This window comes from Centroberyx gerrardi, chromosome 22, assembly GCF_048128805.1.
Source record: "Centroberyx gerrardi isolate f3 chromosome 22, fCenGer3.hap1.cur.20231027, whole genome shotgun sequence".
Taxonomy (NCBI): domain Eukaryota; kingdom Metazoa; phylum Chordata; class Actinopteri; order Beryciformes; family Berycidae; genus Centroberyx; species Centroberyx gerrardi.
This window is the reverse complement of record NC_136018.1, coordinates 7,734,127-7,752,719: the sequence shown is the minus strand read 5'-3', so window position 1 is coordinate 7,752,719 and position 18,593 is coordinate 7,734,127. Positions and strand designations below refer to the sequence as shown.

Sequence of the window (18,593 nt, the reverse complement as noted above, 5' to 3'; positions counted from 1 at the left end):
GATTCCCTGTAAATAGAAGTAATTCTAACGGAAATAGCTGAATCTCAAGAAGGGCTGCCTGTTCTGCGTCCATACTTAACAGTACTATCTTTCATTGTATTGGCGGGTTTATTTACTTAGTTGGGGGGGTATTTTGTGTCTCCCAGCCAATCCATACACTATGTTATCGATCCATAATTAAACTACTAGCAGCAAAGGGAAATTTTACTGCAGTCCTACGCACGAGAAGGGGAGGGGAATATGATTCTCACCGCCCTTCTTGACCATATATGGTCTGTCTGGCGGTTTGGCGACATCCACCCGGCGAAAAGTGGACACGAGACATCAGTGTGCTCTAAGACCAGCACTAGATACCTAGGTAAGACCAAAATTTACGTTGTCTGGGTAGTTACATTTACAACTGTTAACAAATACAACTTGATGTTGAAATAAATGTGGGTTTGAAAAACATTTAGTTGCCGCGAAGTTAGCCGGTTTAGGACGTTGTCGTCGTAGCTGGGCCTTGCGTCAAGCTAACGTTAGCATGTTAACGCAGCTTAGGCCTATCAAATGTAGCTAACGTTTGTTAGCTTGGCAAGTCAGGGGGTAAATTTGAGCTAACGAGGAGCTTATCAAACTTGATAGGATCTATATGTATAGCAATGTACCTTACTTAACTAACGCTATTGTGGTGGAGACTGTCGTCGGTTAAATCAATCCTGAGCATAGGCTCAGTAAAGAGCCGGATGCTCAATATGTTAGCGTTAGCTACCAAGCTATCAGCCTTTTTAATGTAGAGCCCACAACGTGCAAGCAGGTGGGACTGGAAGCAATCAAAAGGCGTTTTTGGTTAACGTTAAAGCCATTACTAGGGCTCTACTGAGCGGGAGCGTTGGTCATGTCGTAACGTTAGGTCTTCGCTAATCCTTATTCCATAAACCAACGGTAACGGAATTAATTAGCAGTCAACCAGCGTGGGCCCAGTTGCCGGTTAATTTGGACATTGGTTGACTGGTAGCTTATTGTTCTACTTTTAATTCCTCTTTTTGTATGTAACCAGTCACTTTTAAAACTGAAAGTTTACTGAAAAGTAAGTAAGTGAGTAAATTTGACTGGTGTAATGGAAGTGTTACGTAATTTTTTTTTTTTTTAAACCCTCCAGCCACTGAGGAACTGCTAGAATTGCCTGAAGAATTACTGCCAACATAATAACATGGCATTAAAGAGTGACAGACTTTTTTGTGTATCCCTTTTCCTGATCCTTGGTGTTGCTAAATAGCCTTGCACAACAATGCCATCCGACTTGGCCAAGAAGAAGGCAGCGAAGAAGAAGGAGGCTGCCAAGGCCCGCCAGCGTACCAAGAAACCTGATGAGGTAAATGAGGAGGGTGAACAACCAGAGACCCAGGAAAATGGAGCGGAGAACAATGGAGCTGAGTACAATGGTGAGAGAAGGATGGATGTTTGAATATAAATTACCATTATACGTTCGGTTGTGAGTTATGGTGCTCAAGAATGTAATTCCTTTGGTAAATCCTAGCATTGATTTAGTATATCTTGTTTGTTCCTCAAGCTTAATTGCAATTGCCACCAGAAAGTATTGTTACACTCAACTTTTAATAATAGCCACTCTGTTGTTCACCATTTGTAGCTCAAAACCTGCACAAAATAGCTAATGGGATTTTGGTTTGGCAGGGATTGCCAATTTGACGAAGGAGCTGGATGAATTTGAGCTGGCGAAGACAGAGGCACGGGCAGTGACAGGGGTGCTGGCTTCCCACCCCAACAGCACGGATGTCCACATTAGCAGCCTGTCGCTCACCTTCCATGGCCAGGAGCTGCTAGCAGACACCAGCCTGGAGCTCAATTCAGGCAGACGCTATGGCCTCATTGGCCTCAACGGCACAGGTAACAGGCTTCTTCTTACACAGGGGGTTTCTATACTGCCTAGAAATACAGAGCTGGTTGCTTATACATTTCCCAGTACACAGCATATGCCAGGATGTAGCCTGGGATGGTGGGGTAGCGAGAGGGTATGTCATTGGTGTTAGCAAGTGGGCTGCTCCCATCACAGATGTTTGATTGATTTAGGTCCATATCACCTCTAGAAGGCTAAACGATATGTGCTGGCCTCCCAGAACTACTACACTCCTCCACACCCACCTTCAACACGAATCAGAACTGTACTTATCTACACTATTCTGTCACTACACTTAAGCTTACACCTATTTCAAAACGTTACACATAAGTGACTTGGCTCGTTGGCAGTAATTTCCCAATGGAGGTGTGGCTGTTGTACAGAATGGATTCCTGGTGTCACATACTAAAACGATTCAATGTATTCTCTACTTCTGTATGCAGGAAAATCCATGCTGTTGTCAGCCATTGGGCATCGTGAGATTCCCATTCCAGAGCACATAGATATTTACCACTTGACCAGGGAGATGGCTCCCAGCGACAAGACCGCTCTGCATTGTGTCATGGAGGTGGATGAACAGAGGATCATGCTGGAGAAGGAGGCGGAGAGACTCGCCCACGAGGACTGTGAGTTACATATGAAGTACCTTGTAGTAACAAACTGCAGGATAAATTGGTACTTTACTTATCCCAGAGGGAAATTTAATTGTCACAGCAGCAACACACTTGAGACATGATGAACAACATAACAGAATGCTAAAATAAAGCTAATAAAATATAAGAACACTATATTTGCCTTCTCAAACACAGGAAATTGAACCTGTGAATGCTGTCCCACATTCAGTTTTGCTGTAGCTTTGCATCCATCAAGGTAATATTGAGTAGCTATTAATAGTCCTAAATCTCTCCTCTCCCCCCATAGCCGAGTGTGAGAAGCTGATGGAGCTGTATGAGCGTCTGGAGGAGCTGGATGCAGATAAGGCGGAGGTGCGAGCCTCGCGGATCCTCCACGGTTTGGGCTTCACCGCTGCTATGCAGCAGAAGAAACTCAAGGACTTCAGTGGAGGGTGGAGGATGCGTGTTGCTCTGGCCAGGTAAAGGAGGAAGGTTGATTATCATACCACCATGCAATGACAGGATGTGGTACATAATATCTTGGTCTCGGGTTTGGATGTGAACAGTCTAGCCCTCCTTGATGATTGGCTTTGCTTTATAGTGTGTATATACTACTACATTCAAGCATAGAACAACTATGGTAGGCATTTATGGGGTTAAGTGATGTTTAGCCATGTGTCTCCTGTGTAGAAATGACTGATGTAAATGTTCACGATTATCCTTTAATTGTCCAGAGCCTTGTTCATCAAGCCCTTCATGTTGCTGCTGGATGAGCCCACGAACCACTTGGATCTGGATGCTTGTGTGTGGTTGGAGGAGGAGCTCAAGTCGTAAGTTCACCCCCCACATCATCTGCATATGGATTACCATATGATCAGTTAAGTAGTCGAAACAATTGATACATATTGAGCATCCGGCTTTTTCTTCTCAGGTTCAGGCGAATCCTTGTGCTCATCTCGCACTCTCAAGATTTCCTGAATGGTGTGTGCACCAACATCATCCACCTGCATCAGAGGAAACTGAAGTATTACACGGTAAGAACACTTTGCTTAAACCTCCATCAGCTGTGACCACTACTTTTTTGCCAGATGGCAAAATTCATTAGCACAGTGTCAGAAAGCAAACAAACAAGCTAAACGGCATTAGCATCTCTCTAAAGACGTTTTTAAAAGTGCATATATGGACTCCGCCATCTGTGATCTCATACAACCATATAAGGAAGGTGGGGGTGGACTGTTGCTAATTATGTGTGTGTGCATTGCCCTGTGTAGCAGGTTTGTGCAGCCCATGTTGGATGACTATGCAAATCTATTTTTATTTTGAAGGGTAACTATGACCAGTATGTGAAGACCAGGGAGGAGCTGGAAGAGAACCAGATGAAACGCTTCAATTGGGAGCAGGACCAGATAGCACACATGAAGGTAAATGGGGGACACCGTGTGGTGGATTTGTTTTACTACACTTAACGGAAATTAATGGAATGAAACTTTTCCACGTGAAGGTCCCCCAAATAGAATTGCACCAGGCTGTGAACCCCCATTTTGATAAGATTTTGTTCCAGTGAGCCCCATCTGAGAAGATTTTTGCCATTGGTCATGATTTGGTATAGACTTACTTTCTATACTATAGATGGAGAGGGGGCAATGAAACTTACAGTGTGATCAAAATAGCAATTCTTATATGTTCTCTCATTGTAATCACTTCTAGTGAGTGAAAAGGTAATGAAATTAAAGTATTCCTCATATATTGGGGTCCCTGCAACCCATTTTACCCTTTCTCCTTTAACATCTATGTCTGTCCCTACCTCTTCTTCAGAATTACATAGCCAGGTTTGGTCACGGCTCTGCAAAGCTGGCACGACAGGCACAGAGCAAGGAGAAGACGCTGCAGAAGATGGTGGCGTCAGGCTTGACTGAACGAGTTGTGAATGACAAGGTACAGTAATGGTGACTCACCAGTAGGCCTGTAATGGTGATTTAAAATTTCCAAACCACAGTCAGCATTACAACCTAAGGTACATTTACGTTTGCTGTAGTGGTACTAAGTCCTTCCTCTGTTTCTCCCACAGACTCTGTCATTTTATTTTCCTCCCTGTGGGAAGATCCCTCCTCCTGTTATCATGGTTCAGAATGTGAGCTTCAAATACAGCGACAACACAGTGAGTATAGTCTATTTCAGCATGGATGGCGCTAATGACACTGAAGTATAAATATATTGCTCAGTCTCACTTATCTACTAATGTTTCCTGTAGCCATGCATATATACAAACCTGGAGTTTGGTATTGACTTGGATACACGAGTGGCTTTGGTGGGGCCCAATGGAGCAGGGAAGTCCACACTGCTGAAGCTGCTGATGGGAGAGGTAGGTAGAGGTCCTTTTCCCACATGTATCCCAGTTTTTCATGAGTATTCGTGAATTCTTATTTCTTATTCTCCTTTCACCTTTCGCTGCAGCTCCTACCCACTGATGGCATGATCCGCAAACATTCTCACGTCAAGATTGGCAGATATCACCAGGTAAGACACTGAGCCTGTTGATGGCACCTTATTAAGCCTGCATGTTTCAGAATCCCATGAATATTACCCCTTTCACCAACATGACTGGGGAATATTACAGTATGTTGAACCGGGTCCGTCCGGTTAAGGAGGAAATTCACACCAAGCCTCATACACGGCAATGCTCTATGCCAGACCCGGGACTGACCTGCATATGAAAGTGGACTTCCTTAATTGTCACTTTTCTGTGGACTGTCACCTTGTTATAACATGATCAAATGCAGAGCAGCTGCTCCTTCAATGGAGAGATGTTCTCTCTCTCTCTTTTTTTTTTTTTTTTGTCTTTCAAGCTGTCATTTTACTCTTTTGTAGAACATTACATTTTGTTAGCTTCTCTTTTGTAGCTGCATTTTAAACGCCACCCTCATAGTGTGTGGCTTTTACTTCATACTTGTCTACTAGAAAAACGAGCCAGGAAGATCTGGCCTTCTGACAGGGGTTCAGCCCTTAATTTTGACTGCAAATGGAGCAGCTTGACTCAAGTCTCAACCCTGACTTTTAGCAGGGTCCCTCTCACAGTGATGGTGTAACAGTTATGTTGTGTTGGCTGTCACCAATATGATTTTGCGTCTTGTGTTACAGCATCTGACAGAGCAGCTGGAGCTGGACCTGTCTCCTCTGGAGTACATGATGAAGTGTTATCCTGAGATCAAAGAAAAGGAGGAGATGAGAAAGATCATCGGACGCTATGGCCTGACGGGAAAACAGCAGGTAGGAATGGGATACTTATCCAGGAGTTACTAATGGGGAAAAATGCTTTGTTTGATGTTGGTAAAAAGTTCCTTTAATGGCCAAATTCATGTCCAACTATTTTGCTCATGTCTTATCGTGCTTTTTTTAGTTCTGTAATCATTCACTGCTCAAACTATAACTCCTCAAATTTCTTCCAGGTCAGTCCGATCAGGAACCTGTCAGATGGTCAGAAGTGCCGGGTTTGCTTTGCCTGGCTGGCCTGGCAGAACCCGCACATGCTGTTCCTTGACGAGCCGACCAATCACCTGGACATCGAGACCATCGACGCCTTGGGAGATGCCATCAACGAGTTTGATGGCGGCATGATGCTGGTTAGCCACGACTTCAGGCTAATTCAACAGGTATGTAACCATATGGCTCCCACCAGTTTTTTTTCCCTTAAAGATATTCTGTTGAATTAATCAGCTATGGCTAGCACCATTATAATCCTCATCTTCCTTTCTCCAGGTGGCTCAGGAGATCTGGGTGTGTGAAAAGCAAACCATCACCAAGTGGAATAGGGACATCCTGGCATACAAGGAGCACTTGAAATTGAAGATCGACAAGCAGCAAGCGCATGACATCTAAAGCAGCATCACTCTCTGAGCCACTCACTTATCTTGCATTATGGATTTGACCTGCGAGCTCCTGAAGGGATGAGCAGGTTTTGCATATCAGGAAATGTCCTGAATAGAGCTGAAACAATCTCTTATGCATCTTATTGGACACATGTCTGTTGTACATGATGTATTTCCATCTCAGTTTGACAACGATGCACCGTGCTGAACCTGACCCAATCCCCTCTCCCTTCACCTCAGGCTGCACTCTGATTGGCTGATTCACCTGAAGCATCTCAGTGCATTTTGGAATGCATTCCATTGTGCTGTCATCATAGAAAAAGTTTTATTTTTCCAATGTGATGTTTTATCCTAATATGTATGCAGCAGCTTTTAGGTCTTTTCTTATATTTAAAAGTTGACTTTTCTTTTTTCCCCCCGTGTAAAAGAGCAGTTATGCCTTATTTAACAATGTTAATGCAATAAAGGTTTGTCTGAATAAATGACAGAATTTGCAAGTGGACACAATATCATGTTTATGGGTTCTTGAATAAATACAAACATAATGTTCAGATTTAGAAGATTTTATTCATTCTTCATCTTCCATTTTAAATGTACTGAATACAGTGCTCTTATTCAAAATCAACAGCATTTTGGGAAAATAAACTGTATTTTACATCTCTGTAAACAAAAGAGAGCAAAACTTTTTGCCATTAAAGAAGTTGCTTTGGATTCTGGCTTGTGAGCCCCATGGCTGCATAGATCCAACCTCATTTTACAACCACTGGTGTGTATGCTGCTTGCCGAGTCTGATAAAATGATGACAAAGGAAAGTCTCTGGGCTTACCCAAAAATAATGGTGTTTCTTGGCATAACGAAAAACAAGGAACATGGTAATTTAAGACAGCCATTTGTAGAACATTAACTGACACATCTCCAGGCTGTAGTTAAAAAGGAAAAAAAAAAACATTTCTGGTGATGTTTGTGGTTTGTTGAAACTGAAAAAACAAAATCCATACAGGTATGACTCCAGAAGTCATAAATCTGTATTACGGACTCTGACTTTGACATTTGCTAAAGCTCCCAATATGCCGTGTTCATGCCATATCGGAAGAAACACAAGAATGGGATGACTTTCTACAATTTGAAAGTGTTGAACTGGCTGGAACGCCCACATTCAAAATATTTCTTTATGAATTTAAAACCAACCATAAACAAACTGGAGATATTACTCGCTTTTAATAAGTAGAGTTGATTGTATTACTGTGAATAACTGATCATTTTGAGTGTTATTATCTTGGACTGTCAACATCAGTGGATTTGCTGCACTGTTTGCCGCTTGTGTTGACATACTTCCGCAATTCGTGATGCTAAGTGGGAGTGGGAGTGCACACAAAAAAAATCCCCTTCGTCCTAGTTGTAATCACCACTAGGAGACTGATGTGAATGTTTTTACAGTAAATCTGACATGACATGAACGCGGCTGAAGACTCAACATTAGTTCCAATAAGAGGTGGCAAATTGATTATTAGAATTTAAACATCGTAAATGAGACATCACCTGCCTTCACACCCAAAAACTATGATTTTCTTCAACCCGGTTTTGTTTGTTTGATTTATTAGATATATCAGCCTGTTAGTTGTGGCAATCTGCAAATGCATGCTGTGTTATATATGTTGCATCTCCACTTAATTTCCAACATATTGTAATAAGTGTGCAAGGGAATGAAAAGCATTATGGTGGAGGGTTTCTGCTATGTTTCTGCCAGTTGGCTCCATTGGTACCAAATGGGAGAACCACAGGCAGCTGCACACAGAGTTTGTCAGCTGGAGTTCACCAGAGACAAAGCGTTGCAGCGAATGTGAGTAAATATTGACTGAGTCTATATATAAAGGTTATAGAGGGTCTAATTTATGAACACAATGCTCCCTTCTAAGATTTCAACTCAGTAGTAGACGTGATTGAGAGATTAGTGCCACTAGCTGCAGCTGAAACAGTGCAAGTAGGAGATGTGTTGCAGCCATGCCGTTTCCAAGCTATCCAGATGGCAGCAGACATTTTTTGGGGGCGAGGAGGACAGCAACAGTTGGAGCTGTGCTGAGGCAAGTGTGGACCGGCTGGAGAGATTCAGCGCTCACTGGGCTTCCCACTCCTCGTCTGACACTTCATCGGGGGGGATGGCGCGAGTGTGGCTGGCCCGGATGCTGCTGATGTTGGTGAAAGAGATGAGGCTGGCGATGCCGGACAGAGACACACCAGTACCATCCAGGTTCACCTGGGCCAGATACATGTGTTTCAGGAACTTCAGACCTGAGGAAAAGAGGAAAAGAAAGCCATCACTTCCCTGTACATCCCTGTGTATGTTTTGGGGGAACACATACAGGCACACAAACAAACAGGTATTACATTTCAGTCTTTTGTGGTCGAGTCAGATAAAGAAAGGCCAGTAAGTTTAGTGTGTGACCTCACCGTGGTCTGTGATGCGTGTGCGGCTGAGGTTCAGTTTAAGCAGCTGACTGCAGTGGACCAGACCTCTCCTCACAACTGTGTCTCCCACCTGAGTGCTGGCCAACCCCAACACCTAGGAAACACAGAAGAAACAACAAACATCAACATAATCTCATGAACATGCACACAAAGTGAGGAAGTCTCAGGCTGCACTACTTGTCGTATCTGGTCTAATTTGTAAACTTTTATCCACCAATACAAGCAGGAGTTTGACTGACCCCTGGGGGAAAATTGTGCCATTACATGAGTAAAGAATAGAGGTGTAAGTTGGAGAACAAAGAATAGGAGAAGTAATGATAAAGTCAGCAGGGTGGCCTAGTGGTTAGAGTCACCGTCTGTCACCCAGAGGACACAGGTTCAAGCTAGGGTTTGACCGGTATGGATTTTTGAAAGCCAACGGTAGGAGGTACTCTGAGATACATTACTGTCTTTAAATGAAGAAATAATTTACAAAAAACATTATTGAACAACTAAGTGAATTGATAAAATGTGCAAAGAAAATCAAATTTCATTGCTTGTTTTAGAGAGTCAGAAAAACAGTTTAATCGGTTTAACTCTAGTTCGGGCCTCCTGTCGGCGAACATCTGCCCTGCTGAAGTGTCCTTGATCAAGTCGCTCAATCCCTACCAGCTCCAGAGCCACTGTTCTCTAACTGACCTCTGACCTCCCTGATGAGGGGTAAGCGAAAAAAGAACTTCCTTACTGGGATCAATAAAGTGTCACAACATTACTATTATTATAAATAAAGACAGAGCATCTCTGTAATACCAGTAAAAGGTTTGTCCACAATTGCTAAAATAAAATTCACACGACGATGGCTACTGACAGATTCACATATTTACAGATGTCACCAATAATGTCACCTGGAGGTGCGGCAGACAGGTGATGAGAGCAGCCACTCCTCGGCTGGTGACGGCTGTGCGGTCGAGGCAGAGCTCCTGCAGCTCCTGCAGGCTACACAGAGGTGGAAGCCCGGCATCCGTCACCTGAGTGTTACTGAGTGACAGTTTCTTCAACCTGCAAACACAAAGACAACACAACACTCCTGTCAGCATATTTAGATGTGGTAATCAAACTGAAACAACTGCGTCAAAAGCCTACGTGTAAAATGTAAGGGATAATTAACAGCGAGACAGTCTTTAATGCAAAATAAGCCCTGACAGCGTGAATATAGGGTGAGTCACAGGGTGAATCAAGTCCTGATCACCCTGAAGGGCTTATTTTACAGCGACTGTCTCCCTGTACATTATCCCACTTAAGACACAGCTACTTATCAAAGACACTGACCATTTGACACAAAATATAGATTTAAAATTAGTAGTAAGTAATAAGTAGTTCACAAGCTTCTGCCAAAAAGTAGTTCAGCAGGACTGCAACCATAGAAACATCTGCAGCTAGCATCCATGGCTACACTGTATAAGAACTGCAACCATGGCAACGTAAAAACAAATCAGGTTGCCGTTCAGCCTCTAACCAGCAATCAAAATTTTCCTAATAAACTTAAGGTAATATCGGAAACATGTGGGCTATTATTCAGAAATAACAGCCCTCAGAATGCATTCATCGGAAATGAGTATTCAACAAAGCCGTATAATAAATTCTATTATAGTGCATGCAATAAAATATTACCTAATATCATTACCTGTGCAGTATAATAATCATAAAGTATGTGAATAACCTGGTCATGGTGGAGAGCTGGCTGGCTCCCTGGTCTGTGACTTGTGTGTAGTCTGTTAGGTCCAGTTCTGACAGCAAAGACAGTCTGGAGAGGAACAACAGCCCGCTGTCCGTCACAGAGTGGCGTCCAGGCAGGGTCAGCTGGGTCAGCCTTAGACCTGGGGGGCAGGCAGGAACCTCACTAAACTTTTGATTCAACATTGACCATTGTGTTTCACTCATAAAATTATGGACTGATCATTTTCTTCTTCTTCTGTTGTTGGCTTACATATGCGTGCGCCCTCCCACTTACACACCTGAGATGATCTGCAGGGCGTGGTTGCCGTCCTCTACGGGGATGCCTGCCACACTGAGGGAAGACAGGGTGGGATGGGTGGCGAGGTGCTCCAGGGAGCCCTCCGTCACTCCTGTCCCATCCAGGTTGAGAGTCTGCAGGCTGGACAGCTCTGCCAAAGCCGACACATCACTCACCTGAGAGAAGAGCCACCAAGACACAATAAATATCATGAGAAATATAACAGTAAAACAGTAAAATAGTAACCATTATTGATGACTAGCAATTCTGTGACCAAAACACACCAAGGCAAAAATAATGGCGATATGTTTAATCATGACGATACTGACTCTACTCTTTGGTGTCTTTTTTGTTTGTTCTTTACATGTCAGACATGCTAGTAGAGCTGAAGTACCTTGGTCTGCTTGATACTAAGGAGTCGTAGCTGTGGCGCACAGGTGGGCAGGACTGCCAGTGTGGCCTCGGTCACCGTCGTCTGGTTCAGGCTGAGCTGAGTGAGGCAGGAGGGAGCTGACTGGAGATATAGCACCATCCCTGCATCGGTCACTTTGGTCTGGTCCAGCGACAGGAAACACAGGCTCTTTAAACCTTGAAGGCACAGGAGGAAAATAAGATCATGTTGCTAAGTGGCAAAAAAAGGAGGTTAACTAATTACTCATAACGGCAAAACCCATTCATCTCTACATAAGAGTACTTTACACAATTTCAGAGAGCAGCTTATGTTGGGGCCTGGTGTTCTTGCACGTAATCAAAAATGGAGGGGGGTTACATAATCCGTTGTATTTATTATCCCCCTCTAATGACTGAGCCTTGTTCACAAGGCTGCCTGAGTGTGTAGAAAGGCTGACCTGTGATATGTTGCAGACAGGAGTCGGTCAGTTTGCTACAGGAAGCCAGGTTGAGGTACTGGAGTTTAACCAGGCTGGAGAGGATTGACAGGCCAGAGTCTGGACAAGAAAGTATAGGAGATGAACATGCAATACCAAAGACACTGACCAAACATACTGCAAAATTTTACACAGCAAAACTGATATCTAAAACAACAGTTTGCCTACAGCCTAGATGTCTACAAACAAAACAACCATTACTACATCTTCTGACTTGACTAAGTTACTCATACTAGTCTTTTTGTCAACGCTGTATCCAAGGTGTGAATGCTGTACCAGTGATGAGCGGCGAGTTGACCAGACTCAGATGCTTCAGTGCGGTGAAGGCCCGTAACTGCCGCAGGAGCTCATTGGTGGAGTAAGGGTAGCAGTTGAGGACAAACTTCTGCAGTGGGCAGCCGAAGAAGAGCTCCAGGGTGCGTGGACGCAGGAGCCTCTCGCGGGACATGTGGTTGAGCAGGAGCTCTGCTAGCTCCGGGGTCAGACAGGACAGACTGCTGCTGTACTGCATGCTGGGAGCTGAGAGAGTAGAGAGGAACGACCACGGAGGGAAGAAAGAGGATGAGAAGATCAGGGTAATGAAAGATACAACACATTTTTCTGAAAATTAGCTTAGACTAGGGCTGGGCAATATAGCTGAAATCAATAACACGATAATCGTAAGGATTTTTTTCCGATATCGATATCCGTCACGATATTGCTCACATATGCAAAATCACATGTTAAATAGTCAAATTAATGGTGATCTCATTGAACCGAATGGTAATCTTAGGTGTCTAACAAAACTGAGGGGTCTAACAAAACTGAAATTTTCAAATAACATTCCTTAAAATGTTTCATACCTCATTTTGTCAGAGTTTTTAAATAAAATGTGGTCGTTATCATCAATTTAGACAGCAGAATTGTGTGTCATGATATCCGAAAATTACCATATCATCACGATATGATTCCACTGAAAGACGATAAACGATAAGATTGAATTGAATCATCGCCCAGCCCTAGCTTAGACCTATACCTGTTGCTGAACTTTCACATACAAACAAATCTGCATACTAGGACACTACTCATAGTTCAGTACACTGATTTTCTCTCACCTGTCATGAGGTGGACAGTTGCGCGGGTGGCCATGGCACATAGGGACGGTACGCTGGGCGTTCTGAAGGGTCTTTTGGGGGGTGATGGGTGTCCCTGGGATGCGTGGGGGTCTTCCTGGTGTGCTGCTCTTTGAAGACGCTCCACTGCAGCCAGCCCTGCAGCCCCGGGTACCACCCGATCTCCGGCATCCTCCGGCTCTGCTGGGTCCTCTACCGGAGCCTCCCTGAGACACACACACACACACACACACACACACACACACACACACACACACACACACACACACACACACACACACACACACACACACACACACACACACACACACACACACACACAGCGGTCCTTTTTACACATCTTTCACTGTATATGCAAGTATCTCATGGTTGAATTATCTGAACCATTAGCACTACACTTCAAAACCCCTCATCACTTCAATCACTTTTTAAGGCAACAGTTGTGTTAATGCTACCTTTAGAATGAGTCATCACAACTATTTTGATTTCATTGTATTAATGAACAATGGTAAAAAATAATATATTGCAAAAACACTCTATAATCTTTCAAATCATTCCTGTGAAACCAGTCACATAAAACAGTTTGAACTATATTGGATAGTAAGTGATATCACATTATTGTGTTCTTACATTACACTCAGCCCTAAGTACCATTCTGTCTGGACACCCACCTCAGTCGATTCCCTTGCTCTGGCCACTGGTGTCTGGGCTCAAATCCTCCACGAACCCTGTTCTCTGGGAAGAAGGGTAGCCTCGGCATTCCTGTGACAATCACACATGTGACAATTGTAAGCTATAAGGATATGCTAACACCACCCAGTTGTAACTCAAAACAGTCACTGACATCAGAACTGGCCCATATATTTTAAGTCACATAGTTCTGTTAAAATCAAATCAATCAGCTCTTAAGCAGATTTTCATTCCTATAGTCTTTACAGTTTTTTAAAAAACATGTACACTTTTGCAATATTTCTTTTCTAGATACATCCCACACCTCTTATCAACATGCTCTGTTCTGGATCTTTGATTCTCCTCTAACTAGCTACAACTGAGAGTCTCAATATGAGCTCTGATCATACACTGGCCTGGCACACATTCAGATTCCTATATGAAAACCACATGCTTTCAAAGGCTAAATATGACTGGCTGGCTGGCTATAAGGGCTTTGTGAGCACAGTTTTCATTGGTAGGGCTCAGCAGTTCTGACCTCATGTATGTGGGACACACAGGGGCATTCACCTATTTCCTAATCCAAGCATGAAGCAGCTTTCTCACGGTGAGCTGGACATATGACACACATTACTGGGACAGTTACCCTAATGTTCTGGTGGCAGCCAAAGCAGTCAACTGCATTTTGTACAATGGGCAACTTATGCAACATACAGTATGAAATATTAAATATATTAGTGTACTAACATACTAACAGATTTTGATATGAGTTTGTGCTGCAATTGCAAGCACCCTAAGACAGACCGAGCTTTTTAAAGTTACTCTCGCAACTGAGAGTTGGAGGCCAGGGTAATCTGTTTCTGACAAGAAAGAACAAAAAGTTCTGCAGGGATGAAAAACTGGAGACGCATAGAGCCAGGAAGGGGAGGAGCCAGAGAGAGAAAGAAGGCGGGAAAGCAAGCAAAAAGGAGGGCAAGGGAGAGAGGAAGGGTCAGCACCAATCCCAGACACAGGGGGCAGTACCGTTAAGCATGAGAGGTGGTTCTCCCTCTCCCTCTCCCTCTCCCTCTCCCTCTTGCTCCTCATCATCGTCATCGTCTGAGCTGGCAGCCTCCTCAGCATTGCCAGGAACCAACTTCTGGCCTCGCCCTGTTGAAAAGCACCAGGAGAGCTTTCAGTCGACTATACAGCTACTTAAATAAAGCTCAATGTCTGTAACTCTGCAGTGCATTTAAGTAATGGGTCTATGAATCAGCCTACTAACAGCATTGTACACTACGAACAGTCTTTTGTGAAGGAAAAAAACATTTCTGAAGTGCTACAGAAAAACCTCTGTTTAAAAATATGTTTTTGAAAAAGTTCAAAAATCAAAAAAAGGAAATTTGCACTCTCAAAAAGATATCTTGATTGATTTATTTTACATGTTTCGAATAAAGAAGATGCAGCTTGGCAAACTGACAAGCAGCACTTGTCAGTTTTGCCTATTTGAACTCGACACACCAGAGAAGCCTCACTTTATGTACATTTTCTTAACCAGCATATGGACCTTCTCAGTTGTTTACTTTGGAAAAACCTCAGAAGCACTTGCCAGGGGTACTAGTGATAAGATGGTCTAGAGGTTAAAGAGGCTGTCTGGTAATCAGAAGGTCACAGGTTAAAGTCCTACAACAGCCAATAAATGAATTCATATGGTGTTGTTAACACTTACCCCAGAAGTGAGAAGGCCCAGACAGTGGTGGACCAACACCAGGGATCCCTGCATAACTCACTGCCTCTTCCCACAGCTGTTGGGGTAGTGGAGGGGGCACAGCAGGCTCCTCCCCTCCTGCCTCCTCCTGAACAGGGATCTGAGGCTGAGGAGGCACGACAAACGGCGCCTGGTCACTCTGTCCCACTGAGAGTCGATCTGCCGGACTGGGCGGGTCCTGCGGTGTCTCTGGAGGAGTGGTCTGGATGCACAGGGCGGCGTTGGGCGTGAGGCCGAGAGAGCGCAGTGAGCAAGCTAGCTCTGCCTCCCCAAAGCGCTTCCGTGGGAAACCCTGGAGGAGAGAAAAGGTGGGCAGGGAGGGGTGACGCCCGGAGATGTGCTCCACCACGCTGCGCAGAGGGGCATCAGCTGGGAAGCGCTCACGCATGGATTCACCAGATGGCAGCCGTATCTGCAGCAAAACACAAAAAAATTAGATGTAAACAGCAACTCTAACTTTAGAGTCCATGCTTTGTGATTTACTTGACTGCATCAACTTCACACACATATAAGCAGAAACTGAGATCTCCATAGCCTCACCATGAGGATACAGTTGTTATCCACGTTAGTCTGAATCTTTCCTCCAGCCTTCTGGCCTTGATCACTGGAGGCGGAGGCAGAGGCGGAGGGGGAGGGGGAGGGGGAGGTGGAGGTCTCGGCATTGGCACTAGTCTGATTCTTCTCCTGCAGGCTCCTCCGATCCTCAGCAATCCGCTTTAACACCAACTCACGCTCCTGGTAGACCAACAGACATATGGCAACATGTGTGCACCAACTGTATGGACATTACTGTTCTAAGAATGCAAATCAGATACACGGTTTAAAATATTTCCTTCTCAGTGTGATAAACTACAAGCCAATTGTCTGTCTGTCTGAGTTAGTGCTGACTGCTGTGCTTGTCCAGACCAGGAGCCTTTCTTTTAAGTACTGCTGACCTGTTTCTTCTGTCTTCTCTCTGCCCTGGCCTCCTGCGCCACACGTTGTCTCTGCTGCTCTTCAAAGTCACTCTTATCCTGTTTAATGCGGGACTCGATAGGCGGTGGGTCTGGGGACGTGGTGGAAGACTGTGGTGATCTCAGGACCAAAGAGGGGCGAGCTGTTAAAAATTAGAAACAATCCAATGAGACACTAACACAAAGAAACTGACAACATTTACACAGCTGCATGTCATTTTGCATCCTAAAATATCCAGCTCAATTCATTTAAGCCATACTAAAATAATACCAATAATCACAATTACATGATTACAAATAAGTACTGTTTTCTTTAAGATATTACAATGGGAGTAGACTAGCAAGGACAAATTTACACAATACCCTCTACACACAATTCCCTTGTCTGTGGACAAAATAAAAGCAAACACAGCCATAACAAGACTAAATTACTACAAATTGTTCCCTTGCCCAGCCAAAACGTCTAGTCCAAAAGCCATACTTAAAGTAAACAAATAACTTCTATATAGTCCAAACTGCTAGGTGTCATACCTCTACTGTCAGTGGGAACTGCATGTGACTCAGAAGTGCTTGGGCTCCCTGCATCTTTGGGAGGGTTGAATGCAGAAAACGCAGTTTCAGCCGGCTGTGATGACTGCTTAACCAATTTGTGTCGCGGATGATGTCCTTGTAAGAGCCTATGAGAGAGGGACGCAGAAGTAATTTAGTGAAGGGGAATTATCTATTAGAAATGAAAGGGGGATTATGTATTAAAATGTTTTATTAATGACATTGCCCTTCTATTTCCAAACACATGGACTCGGGAATAAGGGCCAGGACAACTCACCACTCAGCTGCCTCTGGCACAGAAAAACGGCCTGCCTGCACAGCAGCCTGGATCTGTTCCTCAGTGAATCCCATCTCTCTGAGGGTGAGAAATAACTCCCCAATAGTCTGCAACACAATATCAAACACAGGTCATTGAACAACTATATTATTTAGATACACAAGGCGCGTCAGCAAGGGTTGACCAAAGTGCCTTTCACTTCAGATGAGTTAGTTTTGTTTCATGTCAGTTCAGTATTTGCACAAAAGGACGACTAATAGGGCACAGTTCTTCTGAGTTGAACTGATTTTATGTCTTAATTAAAGCTTAATAAAATATTCAGTCTGAGCTAAAGACTTGGGGCAATCAAGCTTTCTTCATCGTGGCCCCTTGGTTTTGAATCAGGCTAGCTAACTCAGTGTCTCTCTCTCTTTTAAAACACACTTTTTAGGCTTGCTTTTACTTGAACTATGGTCTGTATTATGTTTTTAATTGTTTTTTTAATTATTCTGCCTTTTACCGTTTGCATTTTATTAATATTTCCAGTTTGTTTATTTATTGTTTACGCTTTTAATTTGTTGCTTCCATTTTTATTCATATTGTAATAAGTGTTTGATAAGATTACTAATATTGTAGAGGAAAAAATGGTTCAACCCAAAGCCTGAGGTAAGGGCGTACAAGTAGGTGTTGTTGACAATATGAAGTTTGAATTCTACATTGTTTGATGGGTGAAATGCCCCTTTAACCACCCTCTACGGAAATGACTGATCTTAATTTTGTGTTAGTGTGGACAGCAATTTTAGCTAGCCTGCTATCTTTTGTTTGTCCCTGGGTGTCAATAAAATTTGACTAGCCAGGGCTGACTGGGTTGTTTCGCATTTAAACTCACCTAGGCTAAATTAGTTGTAATATCACGTAAAGTATACCGTTAGCTAGCTTGGGCCAAGCTAAATGCGAGACTTCACAGTAACATCAGCTAATTTAAACCAGCAAACAAGCTAACCTAGTTTGTTATGATGTCTGGGGCAGTGTGGGCTGTCAACAAACAATGTTAGCATGAGAGCTAAGTTAGCTAAGTTAGCTAACAGTTAGTTAACGTTAGCTGATGACGAACGTTAGCAAAGCTAAAGCTACAGCAGCTAGCTATATCACTGTGCTATGTTACGTGCAGTAAATTGCAGCTTACCGGAGAAGCGCTGGAATTCATGCCGGTGTTTCAACGTTACTTCACTCAGATCAGTCTGAAACACACATTAATTAGCAACTTAGCTCATTTCCTGGTTGCGTATTATTAGTCTGCTGCTTAGCTTGCTATGCTAGCAAGACTGACCTCTCCCCCCTTTGACTTGTGGATTGACAGAACATCAACACGAAACGAGCCTATCCAAAACTGCTGACCGTGAATGGGAAACACCTACAAACAACCACCACGTGACTCGCTGCAAAGGCAACACTTCTCTACAGAGTATCCCCACATTAAATACAAGTTCGTTTGCGATTTAAAAGTAATCATGTTACGCAATAAATACTAGCAATACCAAATATATCACTTAATTTAACTGGTCTTATATCTTTTACTGACCT

At 43.5% G+C, this 18,593-nt stretch overlaps 2 protein-coding genes across 2 annotated transcripts; one reads left to right on the top strand and one right to left on the bottom strand.

Moving 5' to 3' along the window:
• Positions 1-304: 304 nt before the first annotated feature.
• LOC139928818 (ATP-binding cassette sub-family F member 2) lies at positions 305-6,906 on the top strand. Its single transcript, XM_071921491.2, has 15 exons — positions 305-358; positions 1,259-1,424; positions 1,675-1,887; positions 2,341-2,523; positions 2,819-2,990; positions 3,246-3,341; positions 3,443-3,545; positions 3,837-3,932; positions 4,327-4,446; positions 4,580-4,669; positions 4,763-4,873; positions 4,966-5,028; positions 5,650-5,778; positions 5,958-6,161; positions 6,268-6,906. The coding sequence occupies exons 2-15, from the start codon at positions 1,271-1,273 to the stop codon at positions 6,385-6,387; spliced, it is 1,854 nt and encodes a 617-aa protein (XP_071777592.1). The 5' UTR covers positions 305-358; positions 1,259-1,270; the 3' UTR covers positions 6,388-6,906.
• A 172-nt stretch (positions 6,907-7,078) lies between these two features.
• LOC139928817 (uncharacterized) lies at positions 7,079-18,338 on the bottom strand. The gene is made up of 17 exons (XM_071921490.2): positions 18,196-18,338; positions 17,031-17,137; positions 16,736-16,881; positions 16,187-16,347; positions 15,792-15,986; positions 15,213-15,663; positions 14,528-14,653; positions 13,507-13,597; positions 12,818-13,041; positions 12,000-12,242; positions 11,685-11,783; positions 11,231-11,424; positions 10,838-11,012; positions 10,543-10,699; positions 9,728-9,881; positions 8,826-8,937; positions 7,079-8,666 (listed from the first exon to the last, which is right to left on the bottom strand). The coding sequence occupies exons 1-17, from the start codon at positions 18,214-18,216 to the stop codon at positions 8,491-8,493; spliced, it is 2,832 nt and encodes a 943-aa protein (XP_071777591.2). The 5' UTR covers positions 18,217-18,338; the 3' UTR covers positions 7,079-8,490.
• Positions 18,339-18,593: the final 255 nt, after the last annotated feature.

Excerpts from the sequence above, each read along its gene's own strand:
- LOC139928817 (XM_071921490.2), bottom strand. The coding sequence starts at position 18,216 with ATGAATTCCAGCGCTTCTCCG. Across the intron at positions 10,700-10,837 it reads CGCCCTGCAGATCATCTCAG|GTCTAAGGCTGACCCAGCTG; the intron begins GTGTGTAAGTGG and ends CCTGCCCCCCAG. Across the intron at positions 9,882-10,542 it reads CAGCTCTCCACCATGACCAG|GTTGAAGAAACTGTCACTCA; the intron begins GTTATTCACATA and ends TTGTGTTTGCAG.
- LOC139928818 (XM_071921491.2), top strand. The coding sequence starts at position 1,271 with ATGCCATCCGACTTGGCCAAGAAGAAGGCAGCGAAGAAGAAGGAGGCT. Across the intron at positions 1,888-2,340 it reads CATTGGCCTCAACGGCACAG|GAAAATCCATGCTGTTGTCA; the intron begins GTAACAGGCTTC and ends TTCTGTATGCAG. Across the intron at positions 3,933-4,326 it reads ACCAGATAGCACACATGAAG|AATTACATAGCCAGGTTTGG; the intron begins GTAAATGGGGGA and ends CCTCTTCTTCAG.